Source organism: Pipistrellus hanaki (assembly GCF_964339955.1).
Source record: "Pipistrellus hanaki genome assembly, chromosome: 1".
Lineage (NCBI taxonomy): Eukaryota > Metazoa > Chordata > Mammalia > Chiroptera > Vespertilionidae > Pipistrellus > Pipistrellus hanaki.
In genome coordinates, this window is record NC_140503.1 from 25299827 (window position 1) to 25323379 (window position 23553).

The 23553-nt window shown below is 51.7% G+C and overlaps 1 protein-coding gene across 1 annotated transcript in view; it reads right to left on the reverse strand.

Annotated features, from left to right (window-relative positions):
• The window catches only part of GALNT16 (polypeptide N-acetylgalactosaminyltransferase 16), an 86352-nt gene that overhangs the window by 25487 nt on the left and 37312 nt on the right, over window positions 1-23553 (reverse strand). The window contains exon 3 of the mRNA XM_084866771.1: window positions 2281-2438. Within this exon, the coding sequence (XP_084722897.1) occupies window positions 2281-2438 (158 nt within the window). The remainder of the gene's footprint in view (window positions 1-2280; window positions 2439-23553) is intronic.

The window sequence follows — 23553 nt, forward strand, 5'->3', positions numbered from 1 at the left end:
CTGCCCCTCCGCCCCTGCCACTCTGCCCCTGCCTCTGCCCCTCCGCCCCTGCCCCTGCCTCTGCCTCTCCGCCCCTGCCACTCTGCCCCTGCCTCTGCCCCTCCGCCCCTGCCCCTGCCTCTGCCTCTCCGCCCCTGCCACTCTGCCCCTGCCTCTGCCCCTCCGCCCCTGCCCCTGCCTCTGCCCCTCCGCCCCTGCCACTCTGCCCCTGCCTCTGCCCCTCCGCCCCTGCCCCTGCCTCTCCCCTCCGTCCCTGCCCCTCCGCCCCTGCCTCTGCTCCTCCGCCCCTGCCCCTGCCTCTGCCCCTCCGCCCCTGCCTCTGCCCCTGCCTCTGCCTCTGCCCCTCCGCCCCTGCCCCTCTGCCCTGCCTCTGCCCCTCCGCCCCTGCCCCTGCCTCTGCCCCTCCGCCCCTGCCTCTGCCTCTGCCCCTGCCTCTGCCCCTCCACCCCTGCCCCTCCACCCCTGCCCCTCCGCCCCTGCCTCTGCCTTTGCCCCCCCCGCCCCTGCCCCTGCCCCTCCACCCCTGCCCCTGCCCCTCCGCCCCTGCCCCTGCTTCTGCTCCTCCGCCCCTGCCTCTGCCTCTGCCCCTCCGCCCCTGCCCCTCCGCCCCTGCCTCTGCCTTTGCCCCCCCCCGCCCCTGCCCCTGCCCCTCCACCCCTGCCCCTGCCTCTGCCCCTCCGCCCCTGCCTCTGCCCCTCCGCCCCTGCCCCTGCCCCTCCGCCCCTGCCTCTCCTCTGAGAAGACAGCAAAAGCAGTTCCCGCCAGCCCACTCCCTCCCCAGCCGCTCTTGCTCGCCTTCCTCAGACACCACATTTTTGGCCCTTGGCTCCCCAGCCCCCCCACACACACACACGAAAAGGGAACGAAAACACTCAAACACTCCACTCCTGCCAGCCTTCATCTCTTCCTGCGAAGGCGTTATTCACGCTCCGGGGGCCTGGGGAAGGCGGCCGCGGCGCTGGTGTTCATGGCAATCGTCTTTATTACAGCTGCTCTCTGACTATTCCAGCAGCGACTATTTTTTTCACGACGGCGTTCATTCCAATGACAGCCGCTTACAGCCGAATTCCCAGGCCCGTTTCTTGCAGAGCAGACGGGAGGCCCACCAGCCTGGAGCCCACCCCCGTGGGAGAAATCCTGAGAGGCTGCAGAACAATTCCCCTTGAGAGGGAATAGGGGTGGGGGTGGGGTAGGAGAAATTCACCAACCCACCACTAGCTTGGATTTGAAGAGTCTCGTTTTAAAATGTGTGTATCCCCAAGAGGAACTTCTCAGTGCGCGCCCACCCTCACACCAGGACTGGGTGCATAGCTGGGCCCAACAAGGCCCTGGAGCCACCCACAGCTGCCGGCACATGGGTGGGCCAGCTACACCAGCCCCGTGCTGCTCTGCCTGGCGTCTGCACCGGGAGCAGAGAAGGCCCCTTACCAGCCTGGAGAGCTGAAACCCTTCCGGAGAGAGGACTCTGAGGGGAATCATGAAGTATGTGCGTGGAGGGGGTTCAGGAGAGGGAACAGAGTATAAAGATGAGGAGGGTGGAGGAAGTTTGGGGGGAGAGGGGGAGCGTTAAGTGAAAGGAGCGGAGGCTCGGAGGGGAGAGAGGGCGGCTCCCACTTTGGGTACGGAGCTCAGCTGTTCCTGTCGGTGAGGGCAGGAAGAGGAGGGACCAGAGGTGGCGGCTCATGTAAACTAGACAGGACACAAGGGCCTGAACCAAGGAGCGGGCTGATGACTTGCCCAAGGTCTGTCATTCACACTGGGCGGAGTTAGCTGGGATTTAACGTGGAGGGTGCCCGTGGTCCAGGTCGAAAGTCTCTCCCGACTGCCATCCTGGGAGCACTAAGAACAAGACTGGGAAGCTTTTCTGGGAGTTTTAAGGGGTGAGGGCAGTGGGGCGGGAAGAGAGGAAGCAGAGAGATGCCGGGGACTGTGCACAGCACTCCATGGTTGGCACAATGTGGGCAGGGCTGCGGCCCATCTTCACCGGGGGCACCGCCAGCAGGGCACCAGGAACACCTGGCGGTGGTCCCCTGGCAGGTCACTCTCCTTGGGACTTCAGAAGGAGGTGCTGAGGGGCCCCCTGTCCCAGCGGGGAAGGTCTCCTGGGGACCACAGGAGTCAGGTCCAGAGCCGAGGGGGAGGGTCTGGCGTCTCAGAAAAGAGACTGAGGCTGAGGAAGTCTTCCTCATTTCTTAAGTGCATGTCGCTGAAGAAAAACAAGCTAACTGAGGGGGCCCTTCCCTCCACCTTCTTTCCCCGTCGGCACAACGGGGGCCACACCTGTAGTGCCGGGTGTCCCGGATGGGCCTGTCGGAGGCCAGCTTGTCGCTCTCCAGCTGGTTGAAGGCGTGCTGCCTGTAGGGGTCCTCTCCGGGCTTCAGCTGCTTGGCTGCCAGGTACGCCTTCTCATCAAAGCCTCTGGAGGGCGTTCCTGTCACCTGAGAGGGAGGTCGGCATCAGAGGGGCCCCGGATGGCAGCCACTGGGCGGTGCCCTCCCTGCCAGGCGGAAGCCCACAGCAAGGCCTCCTGTGCCCCCAGCCCAGCTCCGTGAGCGGGAGACCGTCATTTCCCGCGCTGAACAGATGAGGAGGCGGAGGCTCAAGAAGCCAAAAACAGTGTTTGCACGTGTGGGACAGGGAATCTATGGGAACTCTTTGTACTTCCTGCTCAATTTTGTAAACGTAAAACTTCTTTAAAACACACACACACATACCTGAAACTACTCTTTTAAAAAAAGTAAAGGCTATTTTAAAAATATATATATATTATTGATTTTTTTACAGAGAGGAAAAGAGAGGGATAGAAAGTTAGAAACATCGATCAGCTGCCTCCTGCACCCCCACCACCGGGGATTCGCCCGCAACCAAGGTACATGCCCTTGACCAGAATCGAACCTGGGACCTTTCAGTCTGCAGGCCAACGCTCTATGCACTGAGCCAAACCGGTTTCACCAGTAAAGGCTACTTTTAAACAAGACTGCCCTGGCTGGTGTGGGCTGGAGCATCGCCCCGTGCACCAAAGGGTTGTGGGTTCAATTCCCAGTCAGGACACATACCCAAGTTTTGTGTTAGATCCCCAAACGGAGTAAGTTCAGGAGGCAACCAATCAATATTTCTCTTTCACATCAATTTTTTTTCTCTCTCTCTTGCTCTCTCTTCCTTCTTCTCTCTCTTTTTTTTAAAATATATTTTATTGATTTTGTACAGAGAGGAAGGGAGAGAGATAGAGAGCCAGAAACACCGATGAGAGAGAGTCATCCATCAGCCGCCTCTTGCACACCCCCCACTGGGGATATGCCCACAGCCAAGGCACATGCCCTTGACCGGAATCGAACCTGGGTCCCTTCAGTCCCCAAGCCGACGCTCTATCCACTGAGCCAAACCGGTCTCAGCCCTTCTTCTCTCTTTAAAGAAAAGAAAACTTATCCTTGAGTAAGAATTAAAAAAAAAAAAAAAAAAAAAAAAAAAAGGACCAAGGTCAAACCTATGAAGTCACTGGTTCTTGATTCCAACTAGTAGTTTTAATTTCGAAACCTATACTCTTTTTTTTCTTTTCTTTATGGAGGGAAGGGGGAGAGAGAGAGAGACAGAGACATTGATTTATTATTCTTTTTTATGCATTCGCTGCATCTGCCCTGACTAGGGATAGAACCCACAAGCTTAGTATATCAGGATGATTCTCTAACCAACTGAGCTACCCAGCCAGAGCTGAAAACCATACTCTTTCGTTTGTTAATCCTCACCCAAGGATATTTTTTTATTGATTATTAAAGAGAGAGAAAGAGAGAAATACTGATGTGAGAAAAACATATTGATTGCCTCCTGCCACGAGCCCAGACCAGGGCCTGGGCTGGGGATGAGTCTGCAACCAGGTATGTGCCCTTGACTGGAATTGAACCCAGTTCCCTTGGGTCCACAGGCTGACCTTTTATCCACTGAGCCAAACCGGCTAGGGCCTGAAACCCATGCTCTTGACCACTTCTGTGTATAGGATATGGAGAGAGTGACTCTGGAGCACACCAGACCCCCAAGATGTGGTGTCCTGAGGAAATCATCGAGGAGATTGGAGGCTGCCAAGCTACCAGCAGATTGACAGTCTCTTAGGGGTGAACTTGGGCCTGACACTGGGCTAGGTCTGATCAGTAAAAGTCAGGGCTTAGACAAGCTGCCTCACAGAGAACGACCTGTGAGGACGAGCAGGCTTTCACAGGCTAATGCCAGACTGCTGGGTGTCAGGTGCACAGACAAGGATGCATCTTCTCAGGGACTTGCATTTGCTGCTGAAACAGCCTCACATCAGACCCACTGGGCCCTCGGTGCTAAGTGCCAGGCAGTGATAGATCACAGATGCCATGGCCCAGACTCCCTCCTCTTAGCCACACCCTACTCTGTGCTCCCAAAGTCCCCCCAGGAAAGACACTGGGGAAGAACACATCTGACATGAATGGAGGAGCCCTGACATCTCATTATCTGAGCTAAACTGCTGGCCAGGCGTTCCCAGAATGCCTTGAAATACCATCAGCTGTGAGTGCCTCCTGACTCCAATCCTTTCAGCTGCCCAGCAGCCTGGGCTGGAGCTGGGGGCATGCAGAGGCAGCAGGAAGACGGATGAGAATAGTCTATGCACAACACCCTGCAGGGGGACTCTGCCACAGGCCTGGTTCCTAGAGAGATGGTCCCAGAAAGCAGCTGGGCCTGGAGACAGGGAACCGATGTATTGGGTGAGGCTGGGGAACACCCACCAGCAGCCCAGGGCCTCCATGTTCCCGAGAGCCCAGCTCTCAACACCACGACAGGAATGCGGAAAGCTCCTGGGAGCGCTGATCTCCTTACAGGGTGTCACTCTGTAGTGCTCCCGCCTCCAGCTGCATCCGGTCCTAAGAGCCGGTCCCTGAGCTCCCTGAGGTCAGGGCCAGGAGGGAGATGTCTTCCTGCGGCCACTGGGCCCAGCCAGCCCCAGCTGCACATGGATGCTCAGGGTGTGACAACGGCCACAGGTGTCGCTCTGTGATATTCTGAGTTGGTGTAGGCCAAGGGCTGGCTGGACAGGTGCAGCAGAGCCCTATGGTCTCAAAATCCATTTCAGGAGAGACTGACGGAGGGAAGGAGGAAGAGAGAATGTGCTGACAGGAACCCTGGATTGCTGGGAGGACTAAGCTGTCCAATCTGAGAGTGAGGATGAGAGAGGTCCTCTGTGCCCTTCCCACCGGAAAGAATGGATGCCACCCTCCCCCCCTCTCACTTCCTTCCTTCTCCTCAGCTGGGGGAGCTGGAAAGCACCTCCAGTTGATGGTGGAGGAGTTAGAAAAGAAAAACTGCAGGAGCTCCCACAGGGAGAGGCTGCCACTTCATTATCCTTCAAGGTGAATGTGGGAAATAACATTTATTCATTTAGGACGCACGGTCACTCCGTGGGCTCAGAAAGCCTCCGAGCACTCTTCTCACACTCACCCATCACCCAATAAACACCGACAGCGAGCCACCATCCTCCAGCCACTGGGGCAAGCTTCTGGGGTTCCAAGGCACCGGAGCTCCCGTTCATTTGCTTACAAATGCTTGAATTCACTCACTCACTCACTCACTCACTCACTCACTCACTCATCCACCCATTCATTCAACGAAGGTCCTTGAGCACCATTCGTGTCTGTGGTGGAAGTGGAAGGAATGCTTCTGAGACGGTTGCCCCACCCACGGCCTGCTGCCCTCCAGCACCTCATCCACAGCTTCCTCGGGGCCACAGAGAATGTTGTGGAAGAGCGGCTGCTCAGGCCAAGGCTCTCGAGAAAAGTTCCTCTCAGGCCTTAAAACTGAGCTAGACTCCCTCAAAGATGCTGTCAGGAAACCCTGCTGCTCCCGGCCACAGATCCATAGCCCTCAGTGGTCCAACCCTCCTATGAGACAGCTCGTGAAGAAGGGTGCCATGGAAACACCAGGCCCACCCCCTCCCAGAGGCCTGAGCCCCGCTTTCACCTTGACCCAGCCGTCCCCAGGGTTTGGAGTGAAACATCGCTTGGCCCTGTCTGCCGAGCAGAGGGAATTCTGAGGAAGGGTGAGATGTGACCTCGGCAGAGCTGTCACTTCCTCTCATCCAGCGCCTTCCTGGCCTCACGCCAGGCACCGCCCAGTGCTCCTCTTCCTCGGATATCTAGCCCCAGTTCACACGCCCACACCACCGCTCATTTCCTTCCGGCTCTCCAACTCTCCTTTCCCGCTGGCCCTGTTCTTTGATCTGGAGACTTCCAGGCCTTTGGATGTCCCATGGGCACCTCTAACTCAGCACCTCAAGATGAATTCCTTACTGATCTCCAAAGCAGCTGTCTCTCCTGCTCTGCCTGCTGCAGTCCCATCCTTTGGGTCCTCCGAGCCACAGATCCAGGGGCTCTGATGCCCTCTCCATGCTCCGAAACCTGATTTAGACCCCTGTCCTGGGTGTCCTCAGGCAGCATGCTATGGGCATCCCACTGCTATTCACAAACAGTCACCGGAAGCCTAGTACACGCAGTCACTGTGCAAGAGGCTATGAAGACAGAAAGAAACACAAAGCAGTGGGGCCTCCAGAAGAGGAATCTGGGAAAAAGGCCCCCTTTCCTCCCCAATCCTAGGTAAGGACGGCCATGGAGGACCATGAAGAAACACCCCACCTCCAACATTTTTATTATTAAAAATGTTTTTATTGATTTTTTTTTTTTTGAGAGGGGGAGAGAAGGAAACATTGAGGAGAGAATCATTGCTCAGCTGCCTCCTGCACGCCCCCTATTGGGGCTCAAGCCAGCAAGACTGGGAAACTGAAGCAGCCACCTTTCAGCCCATGGGAGGATGTTTAACCAGCTGAGCCACACGGCCCCACCTCCGACCTTAGAGCACAGGTGGCTGGAGAACTACTTGTGGAAGGTCACCCCACCCCACCCCAACCCCAGCGGGAGCAGGAGCCTGGAAATGGCCCTGGCCCATGGACTGGGTACCAACCAGGAAATGCTGTTCCCCTCCTCCGCTGTCCTACGGGGGAAGTGTGCTGCTACTGTCCCCTGTTCCCATCCACGGTGCTTACTTAGCACATCGGCATGCGAGGGTAATGCACCCTTTGGCTCTAGGCTGTGGGGCCGTGGGAAGCTATATCTGGATCAGCCTGAGATCCTGGGCTTGGAGCCACTTGGAACCACTGCTGCTGCCCTTTCTGGAGGGGGTGAGGGCACCGGAGGCTGTTTGTGGTTTTTCTATCACAGGCTCTGACATCTGTATTTACTTCTCTTCCTTTTCCACTAGATGGTGGGCTCCTCATTTCTGAGCTCCCAGCACCTGGCATATAGTAGGTATTGAGCAGGCATTTGCTGAATAAAGGAATGAATGGGCGAATGAGTGAATGAATGAATGAACACCTAAATAATGTCTCTGTTCCCAACTTATTGGTAATCGACCGAGGAGAAAACAGCAAACAAGTGGGATCCTTTGCCACATCACGTGACTTCCGGTGGCTCTCGCTGTCCCTCAGGGCAAAGCCCTGGAGCTCACAGTGACCAAGAGACTGTGTGAGTGGGCACCCTGTCACCTGACTGGACTCAGCTTGTACTGTTGACCCCTCTCTGGTTCTGCCCCAGCCACACTCATCTCCTTGTTCCTTGAGCCACTGGCACCCTTCCTTTCTGCCCTTTTGTTCCTTCTGCCTTCTTTCTGGAAGGCTCTTCTCCCAGATGTCTGCATGGCCCCCTCCTCCATCCCTGCAGGGCTCTGCTCAAATGTGGCCTCTGTGAACCTGCCCCTCCACCAGCTGCAGAACTGTGGCCCGACCCACCCTCAGATTCCCTGTCTGTTTCATTCCTGCCCTGCTTTGTTTTCCTTACAGCACTGTGTGTATTTTGCTTATTTATTTTATCTCTTTGACTGTTTCTTCCCACAAGAGTATCAACTTCACTGGGACATGGGTTATCTGTTTTTGCTTAATGCTGGATCCCAAAGACCAGAACAGTGCCTGAGTGATCACAGGACTCAAAAACAATGGCTGATGAATACGTGAACGATGAGCCATCGTGACCTCAAGCATCTTCACCCCCTGCTCCTCACACATTCTTGTCTAACACAACACTCAGGACTGAGGTGGACCGAGGAAATGGCAAGGTAGTTTTTGCCCGCCTCAGGGATCTCCTCGCCTACTCATATGCTCCTCGCAAAGCTGTCAATCACTGTCTCTTGTCCCACCAACACTGCGATCACTTCCACAGGGGCGGGCACAAGACCCAGGCTAGGCTGATCTTATCACTGCACCCCCAAACACAGGGATTAGTGCAGGAATGGTCATTTGACTCACTCTGACCCAATGAGGATCTTCCCTATAAGGTGAGATCTTTTTATCAGCACTGCTGAGTCTGACAGGTGAGCGTCTTCTTATCAATCACGTGGAGAAAGCTTGTCTATGTAATGTACAGCACAGAAACTTACTGTAGTGTATGTGGGAAAGTTGCTAAGAGAGTAGATATTAAAATTCTCATCACAAGAAAACCATCTGTAACTATGTGTGGTGATGGATGTTAATTAGACTTATTGTGGTGATCGTTATGCAATAATGTTCAGGGTGTCCCCAAAAACCGCATACACACTTTAATAGCTGATAGCTCAGTTGATGTTTCTTTCTTTTCAGATTTAACCCATTGGAATTAATAATTATTCAAAGTGTGTATACATTTTTGGGGACATCCTGTATAAATATCAAATTATTACGTTGAACACCTGAAACTTATATATTGTTATATGTCAATTAAAAAAAATAGCTCAGCTGGTGTGACTCAGTGATTGAGTGTCAACCCATGAACCAAGAGGCCACTGGTTCCCTTCTTGGCCAGGGCACATGTCCGAGTTGCAGGCTCGATCCCCAGTAAAGGGCGTGCAGGAGGCGGCTGATCGATGTTTCTATCTCTCTATCCCTCTTCCTTTCTCTCTCTCTAAACTCAATAAAAATACATTAAAAAAGAGAGAGAAAAATCAGAGCCAAGAGGAAATAATCAGAGCCAAGAGATGGGAAGAAAGAGCTCTAATGATATTGCTTGGAGTTAGTCATACCCATTCCCAAATTTACATACGTCTTTTAAAAAAATCTATTTTTATTGATTTCAGAGAGGAAGGGAGAGGAAGAGAAATAGAAACATCAATGATGAGAAAGAATCATTGATTGGCTGCCTTCTGCACGCCCCCTACTAGGGATGGAGCCCACAACCTGGGCATGTGACCTTGACTGGAATTGAACCTGGGACCCTTCATTCCAAGGCCAATGCTCTATCCATTGAGTAAAACCAACTGGGACTACTTTGGGTTTTTGTTTTTTTTTTTTAATCTACTATTATGTATGTATGTATCCTTTTAAAAAATATTTTTATTGATTTCAGAGACGAAGGGAGAGGGAGAGAAACATCAATGATGAGAATTATTGATCAGCTGCCTCCTGCATGTCCCCTATCAGGCATGTGCCCTAACCAAGGAATTGAACCATGACCTCTTGGTACATAGATCGATGGTCAACCACTGAGCCATGCCAGCACGGCTCTATTTCTTTTCCCCTTAAACTAGTGTGAGTTGAATGTTCTTCTCTAATGACAAAAAGTTCAGAGATTTCAGTCCTTAGTCCTTTCAATGAATAGAAAGCCATTATCAAAAAGTATGAAACAAAATGAGCCATTAGTCACAATGACATGGTGTAGGTGGCAGCCTTTCATTCCAAGATACCAGGCTGGTCTCTGGCATCTGGCCCAGTGACTTGAGCCGGGAGAGGGGTGGGGCATTCCCAGTCAGCAGGTCTGTGGTCAGGCTTTGGGGCGGGGGAAGGTGGCTGGTTCCCATAGGGACCACGACTGAAGAGGCTCTTGCCGAAACCGGTTTGGCTCAGTGGATAGAGCATCGGCACAGTATTCGGCATATAAAAGTCCCGGGTTCGATTCTGGTCAAGGGCATGTACCTTGGTTGCGGGCACATCCCCGGTGGGGGGTGTGCAGGAGGCAGCTGATCAATGTACCTCTTTCTCATCGATGTTTCTAACTCTCTATCTCTCTCCCTTCCTCTCTGTAAAAAAATCAATAAAATATATTAAAAAAAAAAAAAAAAAAAAAAAGAGGTTCTTGATTTGCCATGGCCAGGAACAAGGGTGGGGAGACGATGAGTGACAGCCTGATGAACCTCCCACAGCCCTCCAGCCTTTCGCTAAGCAGCCTTGGTTGACATTTAAGCAGCTGCCTCCCCTCCATTCTTTGCTCTTTTGGGAAGTGCCAAATTCAGCCCTTCCACGTCCAAGAAGGTCAATCACATCTGAAGTTGTTTAAGCTGAAATAATGACTCTGCTCTATAAAGTGAGAAGAATTATTTCTCTTCTTGCAGAGCCTTCTTTTCAGTCCGTCACTTCAATTAAACTTTGAAACATGTCCGACTTGCTTCACTTTTTCTTTCTAGCTAGATCTGCATATTTCTTCCTGACTTCTAAATTTAGAAAACTAACGGCCGAGGGGAAGGTTTAAAATAAGAAAGGACAATATTTTCCATGTCACGTTCATAAAAAGCCGTTCAACCCAAATCCCCAGGCCTTGTAAACTTCCTTTTAAGACATACATGCACCCCTAAATTTTAGATTTAAATAACTCAGACTCCTTTTAAATAACTGCTGTTCAATTTCCTTTTACTGCCAGTAAAACGGGTACCTGCTGGGTTTGCCTTTCGCTGGGTTTCAATGGAACTGCGAATATAAAGGCTCTGGTCCTGTTTTATGGATGCCTCCTGACTTTTTTCCCACCCTGGGTCTCCAAAACACCTGGAGAACAAAATGTGATTCCCTACCACTCCCCTGGGAACAAAAATCTCATCTGATGCTATGTCTGAAGTTGAAAGACTGCCATTCATTCCGAGAGCTGGGAATGGCAGGGAATCGTGATTCGCCATCTCTCTGAGCACACCGTCTCAGGTTCCACCTTTCCCAAATGAAAAGGCAGGTCCCCCAGGGCCTCCCCATGAGTCACTGGGTTCTGGGGAAGTAGCCAACCCCTCTTGGCCTGCCAGGGTTCCTCCCGTCCACACATGGGGGTGGCACCGGGCCGGGAACATCAGTTTGGAGGCAGGGAAACTCACGTAGGGCCTGCCCCAGACATGTCCCCATCTTTCACTTCACATCCCTCCACGGCTGTTGTAGGGATTACCAGCCTGGGCTTTGAAATCTGACAGCCCTGGAATAGAACGCCAGCGCTCACTGCTCTTACCCTTTCTGAGCAGGCTCCTTCACCTGGAAAAATGGGGATTCGTGGGAGGATTAAAGAAGAGAATGCAGACAATGTGCTTGGCACAGTATCCGGCACATAAATCGTAATTTTATTGTTAGCTCGCCTGCCTTTTTGCCAGTGGTTCTCAGCCTTGTCTGCACGTTAGAATCGTTTGGAAAGATTTTTTAAAAATCCCGATGCCCAGGCCTGTCCCAGGAACGATGAAATCAGAATCTCTGGAGGTGGGACACATGCTCCAGGAGTTCTTACGGCTCTCCAGGAGGCTCCAGTGCGTTACCAAGGCTGAGCTGCTGCTAGGCATGGGCTGGTGAGATCACAGGACCAAGGACCAGGAGGGTCCTTCGAGCCCATCTCCCCTGGTCCCCTTCCCAAGGACTCTCACCGTGAGTCTGCTGCTTGGCCTCTATTTGTGCTGACCCGGAGCTATACCCTTTGCAGAGCTGACTGCAACTCAGCTAGTTTCCATGGCTGCCATGGAAATCACCACCTTGCACCAGCTATGCCCACAGGCCCGGGGAGCTCTGATTTAATTACATTCTCCACAGCGCAGGGTAGGGGCTGCTGGAAGCTCACCTGGGGCTCCCGGTTCCATTTCCCACACGACCTGACTGTTCCAGGAGCACTGATGACGCCACAGTTTTATGACACAAGTGGTCTCACCAGGAAAGAGGGGCTACACTGCCCATTCCTTAGGGATCTCAGCCAAACAGGGTCCTCTATTAAAGCCTGGGACAGGATGAGGCCCACCACTCCAGATGGGCTCTGCTCAGATCCAGGATCCAGGTGGAAATAAGCTCTCCGGGTCTCATTTCCTATGTCCTTCCCACCCCAGAGGACACGTCGGGACAGAGGGACGGAAGAGTGGTTCACCCTAGGGAATGTGTGGTGTGACAGCTCAGTTTCTACCTGTTCATCAGTTTACCCTGCTGGAGTGGAGCATTCCTCGGTCTGTGAAGGATACCTGAACCTTGCCTTCCCCTCCCAACCACACCTCTGCAGAGCATGATGAAGACTTAGGCCTTTTCCACAGAAATGAGCCGGTGCTGACTGCTTGCTGAGGATCTGCTATGAGCTGGGGCTTCGCTAGGAGCTTATTTCTAACTCCCAACAGCCCTGCCAAAGAGATGCTCTTATTCTTATTTTCCAGGGGGTGAACACTGAGGCCCGGAGAGGTAACACAACGTGCCTAAGGACACACCACTGCCGAGGGGCTGGGCTGGGACTAGAAGTGAGGCTGTCTGGCTGCAGGGCCTAAGCACAAAGCTTCCTCTATGTGCCTCAAACGACTCCTGGACCCAGATGTGCCTGGCACCTCCCTTCCGATTCTGGATCCCTTGGCTCCAAAGGAAGCTGGACACTGGTGCCCAGAACACAACCGGGTCCTGACAAGTGCAGCCTGTAGAGCTGCCTCCCTCCCGGGCTCGTGGTCAGAGCATCAGTTCATGGCTCAGATGGGGACTTGCCCAGTGCTGTCATCTCCTGGCCTGACACGGGCATGGAAACTTCTCTGCTTATGGCTGGGGGGACGGGGGGGGGGGGGTGGTATGGAAAAAGTGAAAAGTACAAGTGTTTGTATTACTCAGACCCAAAAGCAAACAACCGCATTTCCTTGGGTCAGCCCTGGCCCTCCTTGGTCTTCCCAGCCAGGACGCCCTCAGGGTCCTGATGACTTCTGTTGCAATCACAGCAAAAGGGGGAGGCAAAGCCGGTGCCTGTTTCGGTTCCTGTCTGTTTGGAGGCACCAACCCCCCCAAACTACATTGCCGTGCCCTGCAGCTGCGAGAAAGAAAACCAGTGGCATAAACAGCCGAGGCAGGGCAACCCCAAGGCTCCCTGGGCCCCAACAACACCCTCCTGGCCAACACATGGTGCAGGTCACCACCCGTTCTGCTCCCGTCACGCAAGTGTAATAGGTCAATGTCTATACGCTAGCATGGCACTTCAGGTGTTTCATTTCAGAGTCGACTGAACTTGAACCTGCCAGATATTAACAGGAAAAATAAAAAGAATAATGGGCCTTATAACACAGAGAACACATACAGTATGATTATTTCATGGGTGGCGACAGCCTCCTGCCTCACCCACGGAGGTCGGGACCGGCTGGGCCAGGATCAAACCCAACCCATTAGAACTCAGCACGACCCTGATCATGGGCTAGGCATCTCAGTTTATAACGCTTTTTAGAACAAAGAATAGTAGTTGAGCCTGGCCGGTGAGGCTCAGGGCTTGAACGACTACCTATGAACCAGGAGTCACAGGTTCGATTCCAGATCAGGACACATGCCTGGGTTGCGGGCTCAATCACCAGTATGGGGAGTGCAGGAGGCAGCCGATCAATGATTCTCTCTCATTATTGATATTTCTATCTCTCTCTCCCTCCCTTCTTCTCTAAAATCAATAATATATATATATATATATAATATATATTATTCTTTTAAAAAGAAGAATAGTAGCTGATGTAGTACATTATTGGTATTATGGGTCAATTGTAGAAGTACATATCCTATGGTTCATGACTAATAATTAAACAGATTCTATCTACCAATAGGAGAAAGCATAACAGAGGCTGACTTTTAAAATCAGATTAAGCAAAAAAGAAAGAGGAGGAGGGTAGTGGAATTGAGAAACAGCAGCAGCCTGCCTTATGAGTGTTTTCTTTGAGGGCCACCTCTGGGGCAGGTACAACGTGTCCTTCCAGAGGGACCATGCCCCTGGATTGGCACCTGCCCCCGAGGCCCAGCATTTTATTTAGGTACAGTACAAAAACTGGTCATAAAGTCTCGAGGCAGGAATAATACTAATATTTTAATGGATGGAGCCTTTTGATTACTTCTGGGATGTACTGAAGATGCAGTTTTATTCCATGAGAAATCAGAGACACAAGTCACCTAATCACGGTGTATCACAGGTGCACGTGCTGGGACCAGTGGAGATGTGGAGTCAGGCACCACACTCACTGTGGTTTTTGCACAGGGCACTGAACCATAACTGTCAATGAGCAACAACCCAATGACCGTGTCATGTTTGTAGGATAATCCTAGACAAACCCACTTATGATATATATGTTCTTCATATATTCTCAGTGACATAAAGATATGTCCTCCCTGACTGCATCTACAAACTCAGTGCAATCCTGATCAAATAACAACCCTGTTGGGGTTCCACTGGAAGAGTCTGAATCTGAGCGAATAATCAGGGAAAAATCTGAAAACATAAAAAAGGGAACTGGATGATCTCTGAAGGATCTTCCACCTTAAACATTAAGTGATCTGTAACAAGATCCATTCACTCCATCTGTCTTCAGTGCCCACTCACTGCAGGTCATGGAGGACCTCTGAGCCCTCGGTCCTATGGGACCTCCCAGTGTGCTTGACACACAGTAGGTGCTCAGCAGTGTCCCCTCAAGAGGGTGTGTACATTGTGCTCCAGAGACCCCGGTTCCCCAGGAACTGAAGGGAGAGGTCAGCAGCTCTGATTGCCATAAAAACGGTACTTGCCCCCTCTGCGGTCTTGGGGTTCGCACAGGAGGTAAGAATACGAAGGATCTCTAGCATGGGGAGCTGCAGAAAGCAGGGTAACCCGGGAGCCCCACGGGCGGCTCCTGCCAAGTGCCTGAGCGAGGCAGATGGGCATGCTGGATGTGGAGGGACAGAAATGGACGTTTCATTGTGATTGAAGAGTCCTTTGTGGGAACGGCATTATTGTGGGTTAATGGTGGATAGTGGTTTTCTTCCTTGACTAATATCTTTGAATATTACATTAAATTGTTTTTAAGCCATGGGAATGGTTATTAAATTAGTACCCTTTTGGAAAACAGTCTGGCAGTACATTTCTAGCGCTATATTTTTTGGCCCACGGCCTTTTCTGCTTTATTCTGTCCATTATCTTCCCCTATCCATGGTAGGCTGCCAGCTGGGCCCCAATTCTCCCATATACCCAGAAGAATTAAATTTAACCTTTGGGAAGGGGGTGACATGTGTAAATATGTTGCTCCTTTAGGGTTCCTATTTTAATCTTATAACTAATTATAGACAATTGTTAGGTATAAAGATGTTTGTGACAGTCTTATTTATAAGACTGGAAATGTGCAAATCAAAATGTCAAGAGTAGGGAAATAAATACGTAAATTATGTTCTATGAACTGAAAAGAATATATGGCAACCATTTACAATAATTGATATAGGCTGTGGGGAAATAAGTACACTCTTATGCATTCTTACAGGGAGTATAACCGGGTATAAATCTTCCAGAGGAAATTTTGCGAGTATGTATCAAGAGTCTGAAAAAGATGTGTACCTATGATTCGATTTTAGAAACCTGTCCTAAGGAAATGATTAAAAATGGGTTCCATTTGCAGTAGCAAACAATTGTAGAGGAAAAAAAAACCCCTAGATTTCCAGTAATAGGAAATCAGGTCAATGAATTATGGTACACCCCTTCCACAGAACACATCGCAACTACTTAAAAAGACATAGACATGTATTCTGTTAAACAAAGAAAGATGTTCGCCATCCGCAGTTCAGTGAAAAAAGGCAGGCTACAGGTGACTATGTGCATTGTGATTCCATTTTTGTTTATCTAGATGTTCTGATTTGTCTTAATGAATAATTATTACTCGTGAAATCAAGAAGAAAAAATAACGTTAACCACAGTAGCAATGCAAGCCCTGTAGCAGCACAGAAAAATGCTTGCTCAATAACGGGAGGAAAGAGCAGGATGAAAATTGCATATGCTCTGTGATTGCAGATATGTAAAAATTATGGACTGTGACAAGAAAGGCACACTGAAAAATAGAAACAGCGATTTGTTAGGATGGGGAGATTACGGGTGATTTTCCAGCCTTTCGGTTATTACGATGTTTGTGTCACTTTTATTTTTTTAAGTGGGAAGAAGAAGCCCTTTGAGACGTTTCCTCTCTAGCTTCTCCCCTCCTTGGAACAGCCGTCTTTGTGGAACACAGGCTGCTCACTAAAGAGAATGCCTGACAGGGAGCCTGCCTCTTTACAGCTCATTTCTACTTCTGCGTGAGATCTTCTCCTTTGACCGTCCCACACACTTCTACCCTGTCTTATCGGCCCTGACCCTTGACCCAAGCACCCTGATGGTGTTGGGATAGCCTGCCCCTTTTGGACACCCTGAACCCCGCCCATCAAACTTGCCAGCCTTGAAGCTTACTATCCCAGAGTCTCACCAAGGCAGCAAGCCAAGCCAACATAAACCACTGGTAATGGATTGATGCATATTTGACCCCTCCCATAACAGGCACTCATATACACAGCTCTTGGGAGTATGTTCCTTTGTGGAAAACAAATTGGAAAATAAATCAAAAGCCTTTAAGGTGTTTACAACCTTTGCTCTAGCAATTATAATTCTAGGATATTATAAAATAACTAGAGGTCTGGTGCACGAAATTTGTGCAAGGGGCTTGGTGCTCGCAGCCACGTGGCTTGCCTTGGCCCAAGGCAACTGCAGCCGTTGCCTCAGCCCTCACAGCCCCGGCTTCATCTGGAAGGTCATTCAAAAGGACATCTGGTCTAATTAGCATATTACATTTTTATTATTATAGGTAAGTGTATGAAGATGGGGTGCAAAGATATACTACTCCAGCCGAAACTGGTTTGGCTCAATGGATAGAGCGACGGCTTGGGGACTGAAAAGTCCTGGGTTCGATTCCGGTCAAGGGCATGTACCTTAGTTGCGGGCATATCCCCAGTAGGGGGTGTGCAAGAGGCAGCTGATCGATGACTCTCTCTCATTGATGTTTCTAACTCTATCTCTCTTCCTTCCTCTCTGTACAAAATCAATAAAATATATTAAAAAAAAAAAGATATACTACTCCATATTTTTTATACCAGTAAAACATTGGAAACAATCTACATGTCCGACAATGGAAGCTTGGTTAGATAAACTATGGCACATCATAAGGTGGCCATGTTAAATAGAGGCTACCCAGTTAAATTAGAATTTCAGATAAAGAACAAATAAATTTTTTTAGGATAACTATGTGCCAAATACTGCATGGGATATACTTATTCTAAATAACACCTGTTAATTGCTTATCTAAAATTCACATTGGAAGATAGTTGCACTAAAAAAATTATCCATTGTTTATCTGAAATTCTAATTTACCTGGACATCTTATATTTTTATTTGCTAAATTTGGTCACCCTACATATCCCATAACAGAATACAGCCATTAAACATGTTTCGAGGCAGTGTCCTTGCGATCTTGGATCTGTCTCTTCCTTCCACAGTGTTTGGACGGAAAAGACCCAAGAAGGGACGCCCCTTCTTCCAGCTTTCGGCCACTCTCCTGCGTCTTATCCAGTCACCACCTTCAGCATCACTGCCAAGACCAGCCAACACGCCATTTTATTTTTCCTACCTTAACTCCTTATTGACAAACAACCATGAGCTCCTAAATGCTGCAGTCTACTGTCTGGCCAACCTGCATTTGCAGGCCCCATACACCTACCTCTCTCTGGGCTTCTATTGTATTTTGACCTGGACCATGTGGCTCTCGAGGGCATGAACCACTTCTCTGGTGAGGCAAGTTGGCGGAGAAGAAGCGTGAGGGCACCGAGCATCTCTTAAAGTGGCAAAACGAGCACGGTGGCCGCATTCTCTTCCAGGACGTGCTGAAGGCTCCCCAAGGTGAGTGGGCAAAACTCAGGCCGCCATGGCAGCCGCCCTGGCCTTGAGGAGGCACCTGAACCAGGCCCCTTGGAGCTGCAGGCCCTGGGTTCCACCACGCAGGCCCTCCGCTCTGTGACTTCCTGGAGAACCGCTTCCTGGATGAGGAGGTGAAACTCATGGAGAAGATGGGCCACCACGTGACTAACACCCGCAGGCTGCCGGCCCCCAGACTGGGCGAGTAGTATCTCTTCAAAAAGCTCACCTCCAAGTGCGACTAGGAGCCTTTGGAGCCCAGAGGCCTTTGAGGGGCCCCCCTGCTTTCCCCAGGTGCCTGGCTTTTACCTGAGCCTCTTCCCGAAACTAGTAGCCATTCTTTTAACCCCGAAGCCCTCTCCCAGGCGTTGGATCAAACGAAACAATAAAGCTTTTTGCAGAAAAACCAAACAACAAGAAAACCTCATGCTTTGAAGGCAGTGGCTTTCAAACTGTGTTTCTTCTCTCCCTCTACTCTGGCTAGAACTTCTCATCTTTCATCTATTTTATATGTCATTCTTCTACATAAGATTTGGTTAAAATCACATAAAACAGTAAAAAAGAGTTTTAGGAAATAACAATAAGAGACAGTGCTCATAAAATAATATGTAGATAAAAATCAGTTAAAAATAAGTATAATTCTAGATTTGCATGTACACATGTATAGAGAGAGAGAATGAGACAGGCAGATACCAGACATTCTGGGGGGGAAAAAAACTTAATAAAAACAGTCATTATCTCTGGATGTTGGGATTGTAGATGAATTTCAGAAGATTTCCAGAAGACCTTTTCAGATTTTCTGCTATGAACTAAATGCATTTACATTTGGAAAATAATTACTATTCCAAATATTCCCTCTCAAATGACATTAATACCTTAACATCATTAAGCCTTCATACCTATGATTCTTAAATCTGGAAGCTATGAACTCTTCGGAGATCTAATGCATCTCTGTGTCCTTGTCTCAGGTGTATTCACACAAAAGTTTGTATACAGTTTCCCCTAGTATCTTTTGTTAAGATCCCCTCCCTAGATTCTAGAATGCCATTTCTGTACTTTGCCCGCTTTTGAAGTAGCTACTTACTCTGTTCCTGTGGTAGTGGTTCTTAACCTGTGGTAGTGAACAGTGGTCACACATCTACTCTGAGACCCCGCTAAAAGCAGCACTCATAAACCCACATGCTGCTGTAGGCGGTTGAGGAGGTTCACACACTCCCTGAGGTCCACTCTTGGGCTCCAGGTTTAGAACCCCTGGTGCAATCCCAAGCCTTTGGCACTCACTGGAGCCCTGACTTGGCTAATTCCCTTTAGGACCAAACTGATTAAATATAGATTTTGAAAAAAGGGACAAAGCCAGGGATAGAATCTAGCTCAGCATTTTCAGGGCACTGCCACACAGCAAGCACTTCTAAAGCAGTGTGTGTGTGTGTGTGTGTGTGTGTGTGTGTGTGTGTAAGAGAAAATGATACTAAAGAAGAATTTATTTATTCTTCTTCTTGTTTTTTTTTAGGAAGAATTTCTTGCACACAGAGTACTACTGAAAAGCATTAGAGTTGGGAGGATTCTACAAACAGAAAAAAGAACCAGAAGGAAAATCCTTACTTTGTATGATGCCTTGAGATGGCTGAATGGGGCAGGGAGGGGGTGATGGGGTGGGATATAGGAGTATTGTGCCAACTCCAAGCTGGCTGTCCACTCCCTTTAATAGCTCTCTCAAACATCTGTACCATGAACCAACCTCATGTATACTGCCTGAGAACCATGCAGGGGCCAATTGGCAAGGTAAGGGAGACGGCTGAGTAACTGGGAGGATGGCCTCATGGAGGGCTTAGCAATTTGGCAGTAGCTAGTAGAACGTTAAATGTGCACGCCTTCCTGTCCAGCAACTCTACCTCCTGGTATCTCTTACAAACAAACAAATGAACAGACAAACAGCTTACCTACATACCCAAAGAGGCATATACTAGTACAGGGTGTTTTTTGCAGCATGTTAACCAACACAAATTTGTCTCTGATCCATTTTACATTTTAAACCAACACATAATCGCCAAACTATATGAACATAATATGATTTAGACTTTGCTTCGGGCAATGGGTGCACGATGCAGTGTGCAGATGATGTTTAACTGAGTTGTACACTTGAAACCTGAATGGTTTTGCAAACCAATGTCACCCCAATAAAATCTATTACAAATATGTATTTGCATTTCTTTTCCAAGGGGAAACCACCACAGTATTCTGCACAGGGAAAGTTCTAAGCTCAGGCCAACGCTGCCTTTGTCTTTTTCCGCTCTGTACTCACAGGATCACAAGGCCAGTGGGTGCCTAAGAGAGCCTTTGAACAGTGGCAGGCGTGGTGGCTTTCAAACTCCCGGAAGACTCACAGGGATGCCATTCTGGTGGAAACAACTCTTGCTTTCTCTCTCTTTGCTTTCATCTTAACAAAAAGATTTTAAAAGTTCATGTGGAAGAACAAACATCAGAAAAGAGCCCTGCCTCTCTCTAGTCCCTCTGCTCCCCAACCCCCAAAAGAAAGCAAAAAACAACGGAAGAGACTTGCTTTGCCAATTATTAAAACTCTTAGAAGCCTGATTTGTGTGGCTCAACATTTGAGCATCGACCCAGGAACCAGGAGGTCGCAGGTTCGATTCCCGGTCAGGGCACATGCCCAGGTTGCGGGCTTGAGCCCCAGTGGGGACTGTGCAGAAGGCAGCCAATCGATGACTATCCCTCTCATCAATGGTTTTATTGATCTCTCCCTTTCTCATCTTCTCTCTCTAAAAATTAATAAAAATATTTTTTTAAAAAATAAAACTCTTGGGGGAGGACCCAAGATGGCTGCTCGGGTATACACCTAGCCGCAGCAGCTCACAACAATTTCAAGGGAATACAACTAAAATGTAGAGTGGACATTGCCCAGAGCTACAGGTAGTCGACTGACTGAAAACTCTACAATAGGAAGGAGGGAGAAAACCAGAAGGAAAATCAGAGGAGCTGAAAAAAAGCCTAAGGTACGGAGACATGCTGCGCGCTCGCACACACGCGCGCGCGGAGAGGTCGCAGCCGGAGAGGAGGAGAGGGCTGGGTGCTGCCTGGCGTTCCCTAGCAGGAAGGAAATAGAACCCCCAGCCTGGGCTGAACCCCCGAACCGGCAGCGCTGAGCCCCAAGTTATGTGCCAGACCCTGGGGACCCAGGCTCCGGCAGGGGGAGACAATCCCGGGGGACGGCGAAATGCGGGGCCCCCGGAGTCGCGCGCACATGGCGCGCAGAGGACTGAATGTTGACTCTGATGCTGGATTACCCTAGCCGGAAGAAACAAAGCCTCCGGCGGCAGCTCTGAGCCTCAGTCCAGACCGCCCCGAACTCCAGGTCTGGGCCAGTCCCTGGGGACCCAGGCTCGGGCAGGGGGAGAGGGAGCTGTGAGGTGGAGTCCTGGGAGCGCGGCGAAAGGCCGAGCCCCCGGAGTCGCGCACACTGTGCGCAGAGGACAGTCTGTTGACTCTGATCCTGGACTCCCCTAGTGGGAGGGAGAAAGAAAGCCCCAGACTGGAGGAACGCCACGAGGAGCAGGAGCCCCTGCCGGACACCGGCCAGCCGGGCGCCAGCAAGGAGCTGGGCGACGGGGCCCCCAGTGGGGGGGGTGCCCCTGAGCCTTCGACTGCTGAGCGCTGGCAACGGAGCCAAGGACGGGGGCTGCTTCCTGGGCGGCGCCGACCCCGGCAACAGGCTGGAGCAGCGCGGGAGCCCGCGGAGAACAAAGGGGTGCCACAGGCCAACCTGCTGAGCTCCCAGGACAAGGAGGAAGAAACCAAAGAAGTTCTCAATGTGAAGAAATCAAGTGAGAGCAAATGATAGTAAAATTACTTAAGAAAGAATACAAAGAAGATCTTGAAAAATCAAAGACTAAGTCAGAACTCAACGCACCAGCCAACATTGCAACATAAATGCGTTTTGTTTTGTTTTTTTAAAAGAAAAAAAAAAAGAGAGAAAAAAGGGACAGAATGTTGGAACAGCGGCGACCAGGCCTAGAGAGGCCAGGCACAAGGCAGTGGCAGCTGGGCCCGGAGCAGCAGTGGCCAGGCCCCAGAGCAGCAGCAGCCAGAACAAGAGCATCAACGGCCAGCACTGGAGCAGCCAGACCTGGGGCAGTGGCAGCCAGGCCTGAGGCAGAGGCGGCCAAGCCCAGGGTGGCCAGTTCAGGAACACCCAGACACGGAGTGGCTGGGCCCGGAGAAGCCCGGCCCAGAGCAGCCGGGTTGGGAGCAGCCAGGCCCAGAACAGCAGTAGCCAAGCACGGAGCATCCAGGCTGGGAGCGGCCAGGCTCGGAGCAGCCGGGTCGGGTGCGGCCAGGCCTGGAGCAGCGGCGGCCAGGCTGGGAGCGGCCAGGCCCGGAGCAGCTGGGTCTGGTGTGGCCAGGCCTGGAGCAGCAGCTGCCAGGCTGGGAGCGGCCAGGCCCAGAGCAACAGCTGCCAGGCTGGGAGCGGCCAGGCCCGGAGCAGCGACTGCCAGGCTGGGAGCGGCCAGGCCCGGAGCAGCCGGGTCTTGTGCGGCCAGGCCTGGAGCAGCAGCTGCCAGGCTGGGAGCGGCTAGGCCCGGAGCAGCCGGGTCTGGTGCGGCCAGGCCAGGAGCAGCGGCTGCCAGGCTGGGAGCGGCCAGGCCCGGAGCAGCCGGGTCGGGTGCGGCCAGGCCAGGAGCAGCGGCTGCCAGGCTGGGAGCGGCCAGGCCCGGAGCAGCGGCTGCCAGGCTGGGAGCGGCCAGGCCCGGAGCAGCAGGGTCTGGTGCGGCCAGGCCAGGAGCAGCGGCTGCCAGGCTGGGAGCGGCCAGGCCCGGAGCAGCGGCTGCCAGGCTGGGAGCGGCCAGGCCCGGAGCAGCCGGGTCTGGTGCGGCCAGGCCAGAAGCAGTGGCTGCCAGGCTGGGAGCGGCCAGGCCCGGAGCAGCGGCTGCCAGGCTGGGAGCGGCCAGGCCCGGAGCAGCCGGGTCTGGTGCGGCCAGGCCCGGAGCAGCGACTGCCAGGCTGGGAGCGGCTAGGCCCGAAGCAGCCGGGTCTGGTGCGGCCAGGCCCGGAGCAGCAGCTGCCAGGCTGGGAGCGGCAAGGCCCGGAGCAGCCGGGTCTGGTGCGGCCAGGCCCGGAGCAGTGGCTGCCAGGCTGGGAGCGGCCAGGCCCGGAGCAGCAGCTGCCAGGCCCGGAGCAGCAGGGTCTGGTGCGGCCAGGCCAGGAGCAATGGCTGCCAGGCTGGGAGCAGCCAGGCCCGGAGCAGCGGCTGTCAGGCTGGGAGCGGCCAGGCCCGGAGCGGCCGGGACCAGAGCAACTGGTCCCAGAGCAGCCGGGTCGGGTGCGGCCAGGCCTGTAGCAGCAACAGCCAAGTCCAGAGCAACTAGGTCGGGAGTGGCAGTGACCAGACCCGGAGCAGCTGGTTGTGGAACGAACCAGAGCAACAGAGGCCAGGCCCGGAGCAGCCAGGCCCGAAACAGCTCGCTCCTCGCCTGTACCTGCCCACGGCTGCCTCTCAGACATGGCTGGAAACTTTTGCGGGAACTTGAGGGTCTGCTGAATCAAGTGATGAAGGCTTAGATCTGGATGTGTTGAGTTAGTATAGCGCTGGGGTGTTGATCTGTGAGTGCCTTGGGTGGGGCCT